The sequence below is a fragment of the Martes martes genome (genome assembly GCF_963455335.1).
Source record: "Martes martes genome assembly, chromosome: 8".
Classification (NCBI taxonomy): Eukaryota; Metazoa; Chordata; class Mammalia; order Carnivora; family Mustelidae; genus Martes; species Martes martes.
In genome coordinates, this window is record NC_137895.1 from 13,956,015 (window position 1) to 13,974,280 (window position 18,266).

General features: G+C 48.7%; 1 protein-coding gene across 4 annotated transcripts in view; it reads left to right on the forward strand.

The window, feature by feature from the left end:
• LARGE1 (LARGE xylosyl- and glucuronyltransferase 1) overlaps positions 1-18,266 on the forward strand; it is a 543,992-nt gene that overhangs the window by 470,669 nt on the left and 55,057 nt on the right. For all 4 annotated transcript variants that reach the window (XM_080810745.1, XM_080810744.1, XM_080810746.1 and 1 more), the window contains exon 10: positions 16,805-16,960. In XM_080810745.1, the coding sequence (XP_080666871.1) occupies positions 16,805-16,960 (156 nt within the window). The remainder of the gene's footprint in view (positions 1-16,804; positions 16,961-18,266) is intronic.

Here is an 18,266-nt window from a genome sequence, read left to right on the forward strand (position 1 = left end):
TCCTTAAAAGGAAGGAAACTCTTACACGTGCTGCAACGTGGATGAACCTTGAAGATATGCTAAGTGAAATGAGCCAGGCACAAGATGGTCTCGCTTGCATGAGATACTTAGAGTAGTTGAATTCATAGATGAAGGAAGTGGAACAATGATTGCAAGGGTCTGTGTTGAGGGGAAGATGTGGAGTTCGTGAGTATAGATATCCGTATGAGATGTTGAAAGAGGCCTGGAAATGGATGGTGGTGATGATTGCCTAGCAATGTGAATGCACTTAGTGGCCTTGAACTCTACACTTGAAAATGTTTCAAATGGCAAATTTTATGTGTCTCTTACCACAGTAAAAATAAATTCAGGAGTACGGAGGACCTTGGCAGGTGTCCTAGGCACCTGTTTGTTCTTAGCAGGGTCAGTAGGAGTTTCATTAAAGACACCAGACAAGCATTCATAAGCCAGTGCGTTAAGCGTGGTACCTGAGAGCCTCCAAATTTGCAGCCAACAAAAGGAAAAGGCAAAGCACCATAAAATAGAGGAGATTTCATCTGTGAGCTTTCAACTCAGACATTTTATGAACACCAACAAAGCTAGCCAGGTGTGCCAGCGGAAGTATGTCACCTTGGCCCATCCCAGACGAACCAGTGCGTTCGTGCATTTATTGAGAGGTTCCTCGCCAGGTACTGTTGCAGGCCCTAGTGATGCTGTGGGAAGCAAAACAGACAAAGTCACCGGTCCCATAGAGCTGAGATGTTGATGTGGCAGGTCGCTACGCCACTCTGACATTGCTCAGTGATCGCTTACTCACTGTCACTTTGAACCTATCCAACAAAATAACTTGGGAACTCCTTCTGGCAATCTCTTCTGTATTTAAGTAGAGGACTTTGAAATAGCAAGACCAGGAAGACAGAGTCAAATCAAGTGAACTCCTATCTTTCTAGATAAACCTAAAAAAGAATCTGGAAGTCATTTCACCCACGGATATCTAACAGAATCTTACACAGAACCCTGAAAGACAGCCAATATATAAAGGTGGGGAGAAGGTTCAGGGAGGAAGGACAGAGACTGGCAGGCCCAAGTTCCACCCTTCGGGTCATATTGGGTTCTGGACATTGCCATGGAGCCTGAGGGCCTGGTTTAGGAATACAGGGGATCTGTAGGTCCCTCCGGGCCAACCTGGGCCTCACATTCCAGGTAAAAGCACATCTTCCTCATTTTCTTTCTTATCTTTCTTTCTTCTTCCTCCTCCCATCCTTTATGTCCTCCACTGTATTTAACAGTCATGGAGGACCTCCTCTTTGCTGGTTCCTCTGTTCCTCCCTGGGGAGTATGCAGATGTTCTCTGAACCCTGCTCTCCATCGGCTCACACTTGTGCTCCAAAGGGCACCTAAGAAGCCCGCCTGTGGGTCACACAGGGCATCTGCAATGGGTCAGCTGCTTGAACATGTTGGTTCAGGGAGGAATCCTAAAAATAGGTTAACCTTGATTTGCTTGTCTGTTCAACCAGTGCCAAGTTTGTTGTTGTTGTTTCTGTCTGCTGATCATGCTGTATTATCCTGCATAGACGTCTCTCCTTACCCATCTTCTGTGGTTCTCCCAATCCTTTTCTTTGTAGGTTGAGCAAGAAGTTAAGGACTTTTACAAAGCAGATAAGAGGACAGTCCTGGATTTCGCATTTTCCTGTTCCTGTATAGCCTCTCACCCACACCTAATCTGACAGCCATTTTTTTAAAGATTTTATTTATTTATTTGACAGACAGAGATCACAAATAGGCAGAGCAGCAGGCAGAGGGAGGGGGAAGCAGGCTCCCCACTGAGCAGAGAGCCCGATGTGGGGCCCAATCCCAGGACCCCGGGACCGTGACCCGAGCCAAAGGCAGAGGCTTAGCCTGCTGAGCCACCCAGGCGCCCCTGACAGCCATTTTTTAAAGGGACTTCCTTTTATTGAGTTGTTCCAAAGCTTTGACTGGCCTTCCATGGAAATAGAACTCTCTTTTTGCGCTCACCTAATTCAAAGAATATTTGATTACATTTCCAGTTACATGAGAAAGACAAATGGCAAAGAAACACATCTGGTAACACACAGCTCATTCTTGGCGAGCATAAAGTTCCATCTGTAGGAGCAGACAGCCTCCCACACCCTACCATAGAGGCGCTTACTAGCCTTGGGCGTCCAGCCTGTCCTGGGCGTCAGCAAAGAACTTTAGGCAAAGCGGAGATTGGTTAAGAGAACAACTAAGGGGATAAATGGTTTCACTGAGGAGAGGGAAGAAGCATGTAGGTTTTTGGAGCCAAGCAATCCCATAAATTCTAATGACAATTCTAGCTCTTACCAGCTGAAGGACTTGTGTAAACCACTTACCTTCTCCCGGTCTGTTACATTCTCGATAAAATGGAGGCCATCATTTTTGGCCCTGTTCTCCACCGGGCCCCTTGAGTGCACCATAGAAATGCACTTGACTTTACCTCCGTCTTTGTGTTTCAAAGACCCTTCATTTTTTATCTTTCAGTCCTAAAGCTTGATGACTCAGCCTTCGCTGGCTGAATCTTAAATAAAAAGACAAGGACCCAAAGGTACATCTTTTTATTCTTTCACCAGGAGCACAAACTCTTCGGAGACAAGCAAAGGGCGGTGTGAGAAGGGAGAATGGGAGAGAAGCTAGGAAGCTGTGTTCTAATCCTTGAGTCATCAGGAGGCTTTTAGAGAAGGAAGCCCTGGCCGGGAACAGTGGGTGATGGTCGGGAAGTGGCAAGCAGAGGGTCTAGTCCTTGGGTCTGTGGGAGCTCCTGGAGCCCTGGGGCTAAGCCGTGGTTCCTGCCCTCAGGAAGGTCACAGTCTAGTAAGAAGCAGCCATTAAGCAGAGACTTCCCGGACAGCGTGCTAAGTGTTGCAATGGAAGGAAGTAGAGGGACCTAAGAGAGCCTGAGGGTGTGATGCGGTCTGTCTTGAGGGATCCTGTAGGAGGTCCAAGTATCAGGTCTCTTCCTTCCTCATCTTCTGCCCTGACATCATTCCTCAGCCCACAAACACCCTCGCCGCCCTTCTCCCCAGTCCTGTTGAAACCACCCCTCCTTCCTTGTATATGCCTCTGGAGAGTGGGAAGGAGCAAGTTAGGACAGCAAACCGGGTGGCAGGCAGCAGGGACCACACCGATGCTCCAAAAACATCTGCCCAGAATGCACTGATCCCTTTCCGAGATTGACAGGAAGCAAGCTGGGGCCGGGACCTCAAAGGGTGCCGTGGCCTTAGCAGGCAGACTGGGTGTGAATGGTGTGCATGCCAAGCATGGCATTCAGTCCTTACAGAAGTCTCCCAGGGTGAATATGAATCTGTTCAACATGTTAGAAAATTAAGGATCGTATGGATTCAGTCGCTTACTGGCTTGCCCAGAATCACACAGCAAAACAGGACAGTGCTGAGGTTTGAACTCACGTCGGCCTGACCCTAACTCCAGAGCTCTTTCTTTTGACACAGGGCTGAGTTCCCACCTTAATATGTTTTCCCAGGAAAACATTTCACATGAGATAATGCTTCTATAGGATTATTCTCTGTGATCCCTCTTTGTATTAAATGGCTCTTGGAGGGCTAACCCCAGAACAGAGACTCTTAACATTGTCTCCTTGAAGAACATTTGCATTTTAAGTGACAGACTCAGAGGCTGGATTTTTGACTGCCACCCATTCATAAATTGGGAGCTGAGTACACTTAAAAGAAAAAATCCTAAAGAAGAGAAAAACCAAGAGAAAAACGTGCCATCCATATGGAGAAATGATGTATGTTCCTAGAGGCAATCTGTACCATTTGCATAAAAGGAGTCGCACTAACTCAAGTTTTAAAACATTTTATAATGCTTAGAGAGGTGTCAGTTTTCACATCTTTTGAGGAAGATGGGGGGCTGCCTTGCATTAGCATATCGAGCCTGCTGTAGCCAAGCAGACTACTGTGAAAAATGAGGCTGGGGAAACCAGAGAGAGGGTAATAAGAATGATGAATGGCGAGGTTGATTTGGGAGGATTGGGATGGCTCTGGAAGAAAAAAACAGTTGCTTTGGGGGAGAAAATCTAAAATCTACAATCACCACCTCCCAGCCAGACCTCATGTTTTCTTCAGGCCAGTGCCTGTTTAATTTCATCCCAGGACTCAAGTCCAAGGGCTCCAAGTGCTTTCTTGTCTCTGGGCAGCACTGCAGCTGTCGTACACTTGAGGGGTCCTGGGATTAAAAACGAGGTGGCTGGTCCCTGTTCGAGTAGCCTGGTGCTTGGCTCTTCGGTGGCTCCTGCCTTGGAGTCAGCCATGCCCCCAGCAGACCCAGCAGAGCACGCACTGGGGACCGGGCTGGGGGGCTGTCTCTGGGTTCCTTCACCTCCCTTCACCAGTGTCCTCGCGTGAGAAAGTAAGGAGGTCATGGGCACAGTTACGGAGATGTGAAGATAAGTGTGGATGCGTAAAGCGGCTCATACTGGGCTGGGTGACCTGGAGTGTAAGCCTCGTATCCTTATTGCCAATAATGAATAATTAGGGATTGTTCCCACTCTGTCAGTAATTTTCAGGCAGCTTGTGGGCAAAACATGTCAACAAGGGTTCTTCTTCCTCGTCCATTCCAACACCCTCATTTCACAGACAGGACGTGGGGACCTGAAGGGGGCAAGGGTTGCTAAGTGTGGGTTTGTGACATGTCACCTTGTGCCCTAATATTCTGCTGGAGAACGCATGCTCAGTGCCGGAGACTTTGGATAATTTAAGCTTTGGGTCTTTTGGCTCCCTTTGATACTCACTCATTGTTTGCTCATTAGGTTCAGAACTTAACTCCATTGGGTGTTAGTGATTTAAGATGCCCGTCATTGGCTGTGTTCTATGTAGCTGATGAATTTGAGATGAAGATGATATTCCTGGAAATGTCAACTGAATTCCTAGAAGCAAGGTGGTGCCTCTGGAAAATCTACCCTACAGTAGCACTTTTTAGAGCACGTACCCAAATAGTTCCAAGAACTGTAAATGGGATTTCTTCAAACAGGGAAGCTGGGGAGGGGTGTGGAGGGCGAGTTCGTGTACTGTATATACAAAATCACGTATTAGGACATCCTGTACCCAGGAATCCTGATGGGTTTGGTTGATCCCCAGCATTTCCATTTCAGCACACAGAATAGACTGCTTTGACCCTGGAAAACCTTATGGGAATGGTTCCTTAAAAGCTCACTGTAAGAAGCACTTCCCTAGGTAATCTGGGTTTTATTATGAGAAGAATTTTGAGAGAGGGAAGCACCAACTAAGAAGTATTTGCTGGCTGTGGACATCAAACCACCGAAGTTTCTAAATAGGTAGAAATGAGGGTTTCGGTAGGTAGCACAGCGTTTTTTTACCTCAAAATCCCATAACGATGGAAACAATTTCAAACATCTGTTTTCTAAAATCTCTCTCCATATCACAGGTTCTTTCTAAAAGCAGTGACTAAGCCCATTCATTACCTCGACATTGAAGGGTCAGATTACAGGTGCATTTTTTTTTTCAGAAGTATGAGATAGCGTAACATTGATCCCCGTTTTTTCATAAAAACAAATGTATGAATCATCTTTACTTGTGCCATCTCTTATAAGGCCTTTGCCATGAGGTTAGCTAGCAAAGCTCCATCTTGTACAAAAGATTTCTGTGGTTATTCCTCGTGTCATTTGGAAGTGTTATAGAAAGTTCTATGACAGTTTCAGTCTCGCCTTTATAAAAATATGACCAAATCAGTTGTACCCAGTAATACCTGTGCACGCTGGCTTCAAGTGCTCTGTGGCAAACTTGCCTTCGGTAATGCAGGAAAGGAATTCAGTATCACTTTGTGACCTTGCTTGGAATCCTTCCGTTATTCCAATCAAAGCTGCTTCTACCCTTCCCACCTGCACTTTCCGTAAGACCACTGTCGTCACTGAAGGATGAATTTGCCGTTCAGATTACGACTGGTCCAGCACATGTTCCCTTGAGTGCTCACCAAAAAGTTGTTCTTTGGGTATTTAATTATCTAAACAAAATCTTGCGGATAGCAGAAGCTGACACACATCAGGATCCTCGGTGCCTTGATTTAACACTGTAGCAAATCTCCCGTGTAATTTGTTCTCATACGAGGATCTTCGGGCCAGCGGCATTCATTTTTGTGACTCTTCTCACTGTATTTGCTGACAAAGGACTTTACTTCATTTGTTACCGTATTACCTTGTGTATTTTTTCGGCCATTTTTGCCAGGGCAGGAAAAACAAGTGTATCCCTTCCTGGGATTTATTATCTTTCATTTTACATATGAAAGCCCCGAAGGGGCTGCTAAACTCCTTTCACGGGGTTTTAGTGGAACGTTGTAAAGTTCTACACGGACTTTCACAAGACTTTAAACGTCATCAAAAAATGATGGAGGCTTGTCTTCACGCCCTGGTTCCTTTGTCTTTTTTTGTTGGTTGGTTTTTTTTTTTTTTTTAAGATTTTATTTATTTATTTATTTATTTGAGAGGGAGAACATTAGAGGGGTAAAGTGAGAGGGAGAAGCAGACTCCCTGCTGAGCAGGGAGCCCGAAGAGGGACTCAATCCCAGGAACCTGAGATCATGACCTGAGCCGAAGGCAGTCGCTTAACCAACTGAGCCACCCAGGAGCTCCTGGTTGCTTTGTTTTTGTTTTTGGTTTTTTGTTTTTTTTATATTAAAGCTCAATTTTGCTTTTTTTTTTATTTCATTTTTGTTTTTCAGTTTTATGCTTTCTTTTTAAGTGTCTTGCTCATCGTGTGTCCCTGTACTAACATTACATAGTGTCATCAGGCGTTCTACAGACTTGGGGTGAAACTCTTCCTTAACGATAGTGGTTGTAAATCCATATTTGAATTTTTTTTTTTTGTCAGCTTCCTGCCAGAGCCAATTAGGGAGGCATTTCTGTAGTTGAACGTAGCTAAGGAGGGGCTCCTCTTGGAAAGAGAAGCGTTGGCTCAGCTGTTTTCCTGCCGGTCACCTGAGCTCCTCCGTCTGGTGCTCGCAATCCATTGTTACTTTGTAGGACTGTTTTTTGTTTTTAATACTTTTTTTTGGAAGGCTTTTTAGATTTACAGAAAAGGTTATAAAAGTAGTGTTGAGTCCCATACCCGCCCCTCCCCCACATTTAGTGTTGGTTCCCCCGATGTTAACATCCTGTGTGATAACAGTGAACCGACAAGCCCACATTGGTGGGTCGAGCTTCACTGATCTGCAGGCTTTAGGCACCTTTCACCATGGTTTCCGTTAGTGATCTGTTTCCTCAGTCTCCTCTGGCCTCCGACACTTTCTCGGTCTTTCCATGTTTTTCATGACTAGCCTTGACCGTTGTAAGATGTACTGGTCAGGCACTCTATGAAATGTTCCTCATAATATTTCATTCGCCGTAAGCATTGGTTTTTCCAGTGTATTTCTGTCATGAATAGAATGAGGTTATGGGTTTTTGGAGAGGATATCACGGAGGTAAAGGGTGTCCACTCCTAAGGGCATCACATTGTATCAGGAAGAACCTGATTTTCACATGTGGCATCACTAAGGACCCTAAGTGTCTCTCCTAAGGCAGTGTTTGCCAGGTTTCTCCACCATAAAGTGATTATTGTCCCCTTTCATGCTTCATTTCTCAAAAATGAGTCACTGAACCCACCACACACTGGAAATGGGGAGGTTAAGTTCTACTTCCTAAGGAAGGATGGGATCTACTAATAAGGGCTCTTCTGTAAGGAGATCTTCTCTCCCCCATTTTTATTTATTTATTTATTTGTTTGTTTGTTTTTTTAGTAAGTAATTTATTGATATCCATGTTAATTCACCTATATTTATTTTATACTTTGGCTTAGCAGGCAGGATCAATTTTAAAGACATTTGTTCTTTTTGTGAGGGATATTTTAATTATATATTGATATTAGATATTATTAAGTGCACTAAAAATGTATATTAATGATTGGTGGGGGTGGGACCATCACCCAGGCACACTGAAACCCTAGTACATCTCTAAAACAGGAGAGTGCCCTATCCCGCCCTCCACATTGACCCAATTACCTATGTGTGCTCACGTGACAGAGCAGCTCACTCTCTCCTTTCTCTCTGTCCCTCTTGTGCTGCCTCTGTTACAACAGGGTGATTTTTAGCAGTCCCCCTGCCCGTAAGTACGCAGAGCCTAATTATTCAACAACTACATATGACGTGTGTGCTGTAGGCCAGGCACTGCTCTGAGCACTCATGGTGGTGAGTGAGATTACATGGGCCCTGCTCTCCGTGAGCTTATATTCTAGGGCAGAATATATATACCAAAGAAAACAAATGATCAAATTGGTCATTTCAGGTGGTCAGACATGCTATGAAGAAGTCAAAGCAAGTAACAGGAGACTGACGAACACTCACGATCCCAGTCTTTCTCTCCATAACCCACTCAAGTGACTCTGTTGACCCTTCTTGGGTCACATGCCCACGCCTGAACCCATCTCTGTGTTCTTAGGAATGGTCAGGAATAACTCATTGGTTATACTGAGTCACATGCTGCTCCTTCTGGAAGATCGGGTGTGGCAAATAGCCCCATGAGAATCATGGGAAGAAGGCCAAGTGCAGGTCTGTGACGGGATGATGCAGGGCATATGGAAAAGCGATAGTGGGCCTCTACTGACGGTGTCTGCTGGGAATCAGGAAGCCAGCTGCCTTTCCCGGCGCAGTGATTCATACTGTGCCCACCTCTAAAGGCATTACTGACAGTCCACCATATTGGCCGAATCCCACTGGACTACAAACCCAACTGCTCCTCAACCAACTTTGGTAGAACCCCTCAACTAAAGATTCCTTGCTATCCCTAGAGGTAGAATCTGCTTCCCCCATCCTCCCTGTTCCAAGATCAATAGAGACACTCCCCAGAGGGACACTGGGGGGATTCTGTGAAATGCGAGTAAAGTCTTTATCATTAATTCCATAGAGAGGAAGAATATGGGGCCGGTGACCATCCACAGTTGGGTGCCCACATGAAGACAGTACTCGTTGAGGGTTCGCATACTGTTTGCACTTCTTTGCCATTTCCGGCTGTTGGGGGCCCATCAGGAATGCTCCACACATACCAAAATCCAGTTCAGATTGATCGTTAACCCCATTTTAGAGCAAAAAAAGAAAACATGGAACGTAATGCACATGAGAGAATATAGCTGGATCTCCTCATGGATGCACGACCCTCGCAGCACTGGGTATTATCACGGGCGGCCACTTTCCTGCTGTCACTTTTCGTCTCCCTAACCTCTCCCCCCTCAGGCAGGGAAAAATAAGAAATGTTTCAGATGACTGGACAGGAAATGGTAGGATGTAGGACAGGACCTCAGGTTCATGGATGGCCCTATGTGTCTACCTTTTCCAGACAAAGAGACTAAGCAGTCACCAAGTGTGGTCTGTTCTATGCCCCTTTCCTGGGTAATGATGCACTTTTGTCTGGGAAGAATTTTTTTTTTTCTTTCTGGGACTTGTAAAAACTGACAAGCAACAAGAACCTGTGTAAAAGGAGACGGAGAGTCACCACAGCCTTTATGGCTTGAGACCTGAGTTTCAGACACAGCGTTATGTAATAGCTGCTCCCGCTAATGGTCAAGACTGGGAAAGGGGAAGGACGAGAGCTGGGCTAGAATCTTCAGCAGCTGGTGAGGCAACAGAAGTGGATTCCATTGGCAGTCAACAGACGTTGACCTGGCCCATCACGATGCCTGCAAAGTGGGACCCACACAGGCCTTGCATTCAGTCCACATTTTAAATAGAGTCTGAGGGGTAGGGTCGCTTTAAAGGGCATCCCACGGGAACAGAGTGTGCGAGCTCCAGAGACACACACGAGCCGAGCGGCAGTCTGCTCCAGGCTCTGCAGCGGACGCCTTTCCATGTCTTGTCTCACTGATCCTCGGAAGCAGGCACTGTTGTGCCCTTGTGTCAGACTGGAAAATAGAGGTTCATATGCAGCAAGTGATTCAGGTGACAGAGCCGAGAGGAAGCAGGGGTGAAATTTGCTTTGTTCCTGTGCCCCTTCCGTATCTGCTCAGTGTGTAAACCTGACCGGAAGCATTGGCCTCAGCGGAGAGCCCCTCTTCAGACCTCTCTCTGCAGTCTTGCCGGGAGGAGACTGTCCCTGGCGTGGCTTCTTCTCTGGGCTGTGCTGTCTGTCCGACCCGTCCTACCCTTCTGCCTCAGGCTGTGAGCAACTGTGATCTGTCATTTCAAGTCTTGTTTCTCATTCCTCCTTCCCATGTAGAGACTCTGGTTTCCTCCAGCCACCCTCTTTGGTAAGGCGGCCGTTTTGTGAACTCAAATCCCAGACTTCTTTTGTAATCTGATGAGCACATGTGATGTCCCCTTATGTACATCAATGTGTCCGTCCTGGGCTTGAGCACAGACTGCCAGGTGGTTGCTGTTACGTCCCTTTTGCAGATGAGGGGCTGTCTCCGTGATCCTAGGTGACTGAGCACGGGCCAGCAGCCGATAGGAGTTGGAGCTGCTCGTCCCTTTCGACCGTGCATTGTAATCCCGAGGATGACAAGGAAAGGGGCTCATGAGACTATCGTCCTCCTCCTTGAAATACCAAACAAGCCCAGAACAGAGGGAGCTTGAACTCCTTCAAGAGAAAATGACAAGCTGTTTTGGCCCTTAGACAAAGAAGAGGGGAATATATTTCTCCATCCTAAAGTCCACATTAATAGGGCTTTTATAAATGATTTGCTGTAGACAGACAGAATGTGAGGATTATTGAGAATGTCATCGTCATGATTTCCATTCTTGAAGCAAAGGGCAGCTATTGAATACTAACTACCTGTCTGGCACTGTGGCACTCAGGAAGAAGAATAAGTCATGCTCCCTGCCAGCCCAGAAATTCACATTCTAGTGCTGCCAGGTGCAGGCATGTAAATAAATAATTACAAGAGTGTGCAATGAGTTCTCCATAGAGTTAAGTGCAAGAGTTATGGAGCACTGAGGAAGGGCTGAGCAACAGCCCGTGTGTTACATTAGGAATGCTTACAGTGAGAATCGGAAAACCCAGTACACAGAGGCTTAAAATAAAATGGCGGGGTTTAATTCTTAGTTAAGAATTCTGGAGTAGCTATGGACGTTGGTGTGTAGATAGCAGCGTCTTAACCTCTTCCTCACAGTCGCAGGATGGCTGTCATGGTTCCAGTCATCACCTCTCTGTTCACAGCAGAAAGGTGAGTGGGGGGGGAGGAGAATGGCACATTATCTGAACCTTATTTTTAGGCAGTCAAATACATGCTTCCCCATGTATCCATCCTAACGTCCACATGGATCCTGAATCATACGGGCCAATCCTGATTCTTACGACCAACCCTAGCTGCAAGGAGGTCTGGGGAATCAGAACATAGGATCATCCTAATTAGCTTAGATCTTAAACAGATCATGATCCGTTCACAGGAGCTGGGGATTGGAACTACAAAGTTAGTATTCTGCTGGGAATGAAGAATGAGGTAGAGAGACAGAGCTATGAGGAGGGGACCTTCTACCACAAGCAGTCAGGCTAAGATTCACAGAAGAGATACACATTTGAGCTCAGCCATGGAGGCTGATACATTCCACACATTCACATGGTAGAGAAGAAAGAAGGATGTTCTGGGGAAGGGGAGAGAGCATATGCAAAGGCACCAAGTCGTGAACGATAGGTTCCAGAAATGCCAAGAAGTTCTTACAGCCTGGAGATAGAACAGGGATTGTAAGCGGGAGCCAGTTTGCAATGGGCTTAACTACCAGGCTAAGGAGGGTTGTAGAAAATTCTGTGGGTCATAGAAAAATCAGGGCCAGTCTTGAGACAGACCCATTTTCCAGATACCTTTGATCCCTGTGACGTAGAAGACATAAGGCCCATGTTCTTGTTCACCTGGCACTTACACTCGGGCTCTGATGTCTTAGCATTTTGGTGCCATAAGTAACTTTAAGAACCCTCCGGATTCTGAGTGCTTCAGAAGCTGAATTTTTGACTAAGCTCTTTCCATAACCTTGTGCTCATACTGAGGTCTCGTTTCTACCTTTGAAATGCTTTTTCCTTGATGGGCGATAGAGTCTCGTGTTTTTCCTTTGATCAAGTGGACTTCTGCTGTCTTCCCAGATGATGTTTACATTTCCTGGACAGTGATCCGTTTCTGTCAGTTTCTCAGGCTCACTACAGGCTGACTCCCAAGTCTTCACAGACATTCCACATGCAATCTCATCCCACCCCTGGGGCCCCTGGGGCCTGGCAGCTTCTGAAGTCCACCTGGCATGTGACCCGGGTCCCTCCTTCCCTGCTTCCTGCCAAGCTGAAGGCTCAGCCCCTATGTCTGAAAAGTCCTAAACCGTCCCGTAGCCTCAGTATCCCAGGGATGGGCGAGATCCCTGTACTCAGAAGGGAAAAGTAGGCTTCTTTTATGATCCCATATTTCTTCTGTAAATCTCACATTCATGGCTGGGAATAGAGTTTCATAGTGGTACAGACATGAGAGAAATGCTACAGATCCCTAATGTCTCTGCCTCTTTGGATTCAAATCCTAACTGCCCCCCGCTTCCTAGCCATGTAACTTGGGGCAATTTGTTGGACTTCCCCCACCTGTAAGATGGAATAAGGAGACTAATTACCTGTACCCTTGAGTGACAGTATTAAATGAGCTCTGACAGTGAAGTTTTCAGAGCAGTGCTTGGCGCATAGCAAACATCCTGTCTATGTCAGCTGCTGGTAATAATTATGATTGCCGTGCTAACGTACCTCAGCAAGTGGGATAAGTTATGATAGGTTTTCTTCACAAGCCTTGGTAGACTCACATGCACTTACCAGCTCCTTGCAGAAGTCTATTTCGGGACATTTTCTCCAGTGTCACTCCATCTCGCATGTGAAAGCTTGTCAGCAGATGTCATCTACACCAGCAGCTTGCTGCCCCCAAGCCAGCAGTGATGGGTGATGCTGTCCCTCAAGGGACCGGGACATGACATTTGTCAGTAGTCAGGCAAGCGCTGATCAAAATTATCAGCAAGACTAATCCTGAGTCAGATTTTCCGAAGCAGGCATATGGTCTAGTGGAAGGATCAGTGCCCCTGAAGAGAGAACGTGGGCACGACTTCTCCCTCTGCTGTGTGACTCTGGGCAAGTCACTTTCTCCCTCCGGGCCTTGGTTGCTTTATACTTGCGGTGACCCTGACCAGAAACCATCACTAACAACCTCCCTTTAACAACATCTCCTTAAGGGAGCACAACACACCTGTAATTTAAAATGGACAGTTACTGAATATCCTGCTCTCTCTCGCAGTTGTAAGTTCCAGAAAGAGTCATATCCCTTGTGTCCATCTTTGCATTCACGGCCCCTCTCGGTGCCTGCCGCACAGTCACTTGTTTTGAGGATCGAATGTGAAAACATCACACACACGCACACACCAGCCATGCCCCGATGTCTGGTGTATAGTGGGTATTAGATAAACACAGCTCTGATTTACTTTTCCAGAGCCTAGCACAGCTGAATGCAGTATGCTGTGCCCTGCTCACGAGAAAACGGTTAATCTGGATATACGTTAAGTTTCTCTCTCCTCCAGTTTTTTGAGCCAGACGCATGTCTCTCAGCCTTCTTCCTGCTGGCTCAGCACTTGGCAAGCACCAGGATCTTTGAATGAGCCTTTGAGGGGGCTTCCCTGGCCCAGGGCAGCCAGGTTGCAAAGGGTTTTCCCAAATCCCTTGGCCTGCTGGTGATCCCATCATCTTCTCCCCCTACCTTCCTTTACCCTGTGCTGCTTTTTCTAGAACACCAGGCACCGGTGTCTACCCAGAGGCGATAGGCAGACCCAGATTCCCACCTGGGCACAGAGCAGAATGAGATATGATGAGATAAGAGGCGGCCTGGAGTGGGTCGGGGGCACCTGCAGACCTGGGTCCTCGTTGTAGCCTTGGCCCGATCCAAACTCACCATGTGATCTCGGACAAGCCACCTCCTCTGTAAGCCTCACTGCCCTCATCTGCAAACTATTTTACCCATTGATGGCATGCGTGGTGGCAGGAAGGAGCCTGGCGTTTCAGGCTGAGAGCTGCCTTCGTATCTCAACTCTGCCGCTTACCAGCTGTGAGATTCAGACAAGTCAGGAACTGTCTTCATAAAATGGACAGTGGGGTCCAAATGGGCTTAATTGGGGGAGGGATTTAATGACATGGTGTCTCCAAAGTGCCTGGCATATTTGTCCGGGGACCCACAGGCCAGCCCTTACTTTTACTTAGTGTAAGTTTCTCCCTGTTGAGGAAGTTCGAGTTCCCTGAGTCAGATACACATCCATCAGCCTTCCTGCTGGCTCAGCACTTGGCAAGCACCAAAATCTCTTGCAGCAAAGACATGATCCCCACAGGGTGTGAGTGACACCAGCTCGCATGCAATTATTTTAATGCGTGGCCCAGGACCTTCTCGTGCCCAGGCTAGTGTATCCTCGGGGGGAGAATCTCTTCTCTCCTTACCTCTCGCATCCTTCAGAAGGCAGAGGAAGAGAACGCACCCTGCACACTTCTCCCTTCCTGAAATGCAAGCGCCGCCGAGTGGCCTCCTCTCAGGGAGGATCTGCTGGAAATAGGAGAGACAAGGGCAGAACACTGGTAGGCAGGCTGTTGCCACCATCTTTGAGGGGAGAAGAGAACCCCCAGAATTCGGGGTCACCCTGGCCTGCAGGCACTGGGCTGGGCATTTGTTTAAGCTTCTTAACTGCTTTGTGGAGTCGGGATTGCTGGTGCCCACCTTGCTCGTGAAGAAACAGAGGCCGCAGAGAGTGGGACCAGCTGCCCAGGTACCCGCACAGCTGAGAGTCACGGCCAGGCCGGCCTGACGTCCCCAGTTCTTGCTCTGCCGTTACCCTGTGTTCCCTGTGCCGTGAGAGAGGGGCTTGGTCTCGCAGAACAGTATTTACCCAGACAGCTGCAAGGGCCTTGAACCCTGAGAGAGAGGGCCTTCCAGATCTTTCCAAATGGTGGAGCCCCAGTTCAGGCAGAATGTGGCTAAAGAAGGAAGCCAGGAAGGGACCGAGCTCTGGACACCGCGTTGCCTTCCTCTGTCTCAGTGTCAACTATGCTCATCCTCCCAACCATGGGAGGCAAGTGGGGGAAGGGTGAGAGCTAGTTTATTTCTCCTGTAATGTGACTAGGCATGAACAGGGAAGTTTTGAAAACCTGGCTTCTCCTGTTCTCCCCGTGCAGACAGAAGACCATGGGCTCTCGAATCAGGTTTATTCAAACTTAGGCTTGAATCCCGGTTGCCACGTTTAACAACTTAGTGGCCTTGGGCAAGTCATCGCTCCAGCTTCTTCATCTCTAGAATTGTATTCCTTGTTCAGGTCACTGTGAGGATTAAAAGACCCTGACATAATGCTGGTGGTGAAGGGTCCCCCCATCCCCAGACAGCTCCCCGGCCAAGGGCATGAGCTGTCCCTGCTGGCTCCTCGTTTGGCCCTCCCACCCCACCACTCCTGTCTAGTCCATTACAGTCCGATCATCTTACTCAAAGCCAGAGTTAGTCATCTCCCCCGCCATAAGATCCCCAGCACCACAGCTGAGCTCGGAGCCAGGCTCTCCCTGTGCCCCTCTCACCCCTGCAGCCTCCTCTCCCACCCACCCCACCTGGCCCCTGAGCTCCAGCTATAGCACGTGAGCTCGAATTTTCCCGAGGGCCTTCCCTCCCCTGGACCATGCCACCACCATCCCCTCTGGGCTGGTCCCCTGCCTCCCGGGAAACTCTGGTTCGTCCTTCAAGCCCCAGCACGTGCATCCCTAGAGCCCCTGTTTTAGAGCCCCCTTTCCCCGTGAGCCTCCCTCCACCATCACATTCTGTGCTGTTTGTGGACACGTCTCTGGCCAGCTGCCAGCCAGTCAAGGGCGAGCACTGTCAGCAAAGCTCACTGCTCTTTCTCCCAACTTAATACACTCCATGCACTTACTAGCCAGCCTTCATGGACAGCTCACCTTCTGCCAGACGCAACTTACGTGCTTTTCATGTATGAACACGTTTTTTTTCTCGCGGCAGCTCTGTGACACGGATGCATCCGTCAGTCCTGGCTGGAGGCAGAAACCATACCAATTATTTGAACAGAGAATTTAATCTCTAAAAATGGCAACTAGACGTCCAGTGTTGATTTGGTAATGAAAAAAAGCAAAAATAGAAAATGGCAGGCAACATTTCCCATCCCTGGAGCCGAAGGAGCAGAGGGAGAGGTGGGAAGCATTACGAGTCGGGGCTGGCACCCAGGCCTGGGCTGAGGGCAGCAGGCAGCTCTAGAGGCGGACCAGGAAACTCATCCTGAGTGTTGGAAAAGCTGCAAAAAGATTCTAGCTGCTGCTACAGGAGGGAAGTGCCGCTGCCGCCTGGAAGAAAGGAGATAGGGTGATGCAGGCACAGAAAGCACCAGGGGGCCGCCTTCCTTTTTCCTCCCCCAGACCCCCAGTCTCCCTCTCACGGCCCCCGCTGGCAGCATCTTAGGGGAGGCGGCTGGCAAAGTAGAAGTAGGGTTTGCAGAGGCCTGACCTCAGCATCACCAAGCAGGCTGGGAGTGAGGGAAGCTCGCACACTGGCACAGAAGGGAGCTGTTGCTCTCCCCATTTCACAGACAAGGGAACTGAGGCACGGAGAGTAAGTCACTTGCCCAAGAGCAGAGGCGGGATCTGAACCCGTGCTGTCTGGCCTCGGCGCCCTCCCTCCACCTGCCTACCGTAAATGGTGAAGGAATGAGTGAGGGAGTGAGTGAATAGATGAGCCCACAAACGGTGCTTAGACCAGTGGCCAGCCGAGTGCGCAGAAGCGCGAGGTCCTCCCTGCCTGCCTTCTTGTCGCCCGGCCAGGTCATCCACTGGAACTCCCCCAAGAAGCTGCGGGTGAAGAACAAGCACGTGGAGTTTTTCCGCAACCTCTACCTGACCTTCCTGGAGTACGACGGCAACCTCCTGCGGAGAGAGCTCTTCGGCTGCCCCAGTGAGGCTGACGTCAACAGTGAAAATGTAAGTGGCTTGTGGGGCACAGGGGCGGCCGCCCACACTGGGCTCCGGGCACACCCAGGACGGACAGGATGCTGCCCTCGCCCTGGGCGTCCCATCAGGTGGGGGACACAGGTGCGTCAGCATCACTGCGGGCGCAGAGCGGGGGACGCTCAGCCCAGAGTTTCCAAGGAGAGGAAGCAGAAGGAGCCAGAGTTCCCATGAAGCAATAGATAGTGTGTCTCTCCGTAGCCGGGAAACTCTGAGGTCCTTGTGGACGTGGCACCCATGTGGGAGAGCCAGCGTTTGGTGCGGTCAGCGCGCGGGTGGCAGCAAAGATTTTCACAAGAAACGGGTTCCTGGAGGGTTCTCCTAGGCGAAGGAAATGTTCGGTACGTGGTCACAGGCATAGCTAGCACCTGTGTTTTTTCCTGTCTCTTTGCTGCTTTTCATTTTTGCCTGCTTTATCTCATCGATGTTCTTAGAGACCCTCTTTCTTTCCCCAATGCGAGTGGAGAGAGGGAGGCCCAGGGAGGTTCACTGGGCTGCTCACAGCCAGCAAGGAGCCAAGTAGAGAGTGATCTCAACTTCTGGGGAGCAGGAAATGGGGAAGACAGCATTCCGTGTCACGGAAAAGGCAGGGCACGGCAGGCTGACCTGGGTTTGTCCAGTTACCAAGTAAGTGACGTCGGGCAGGTCACTCAACCTCTCTGTGCTTCTGCTTCCTCAACCACGGAACGGAGATGCAAAACTTAAAGGTGTGTTTTGAGACTAAGTATGAAATTGCACTTGAAGCACCTGGCTCAGCCTCTGCCATGCGTTAGGTGCTCAAGAAGCATTTCCTCCCTTTCCTTGACCCTCAGTGTTAGACACAGAAGTAATCTGTTCATTCGGCGAACATTCACTGAGGGCCTTCCTGTTCGGAGCACTGAGCATTCATAGGTACAAAAGGACACCGGTCCTTGCGGTCGTGGTGCTAGTATTCTCATGGGGGAAACAGAGTTGATAACTGTATGAACATTCAGGGGAAGTGATCGGCCAGCGGCAGGTGCTCCATGGCGGAATGTTAATGAGCAGCTGGGCTGCTCCACGGGTTTGCAGGGCCGGGGGGTGGGGGGGGTGGGGGGGGGAGGGAGTGTCTCCGAGGAGGTGATGGCCCTCTGAGTCCTGAATGACAAGAAAGAACCAGCTGTAGTAGAGCAGGGGGTGAGGGAAATACAAATCAAAGCCACAGTGAGCTACCTCCGCACGCCTTTTGGGGTGTCTGTTACCGAAGAACAGAAGAGGATGGGAGTTGGTAGCACGTGGGGAAATCGGAACGCCTGTGCAC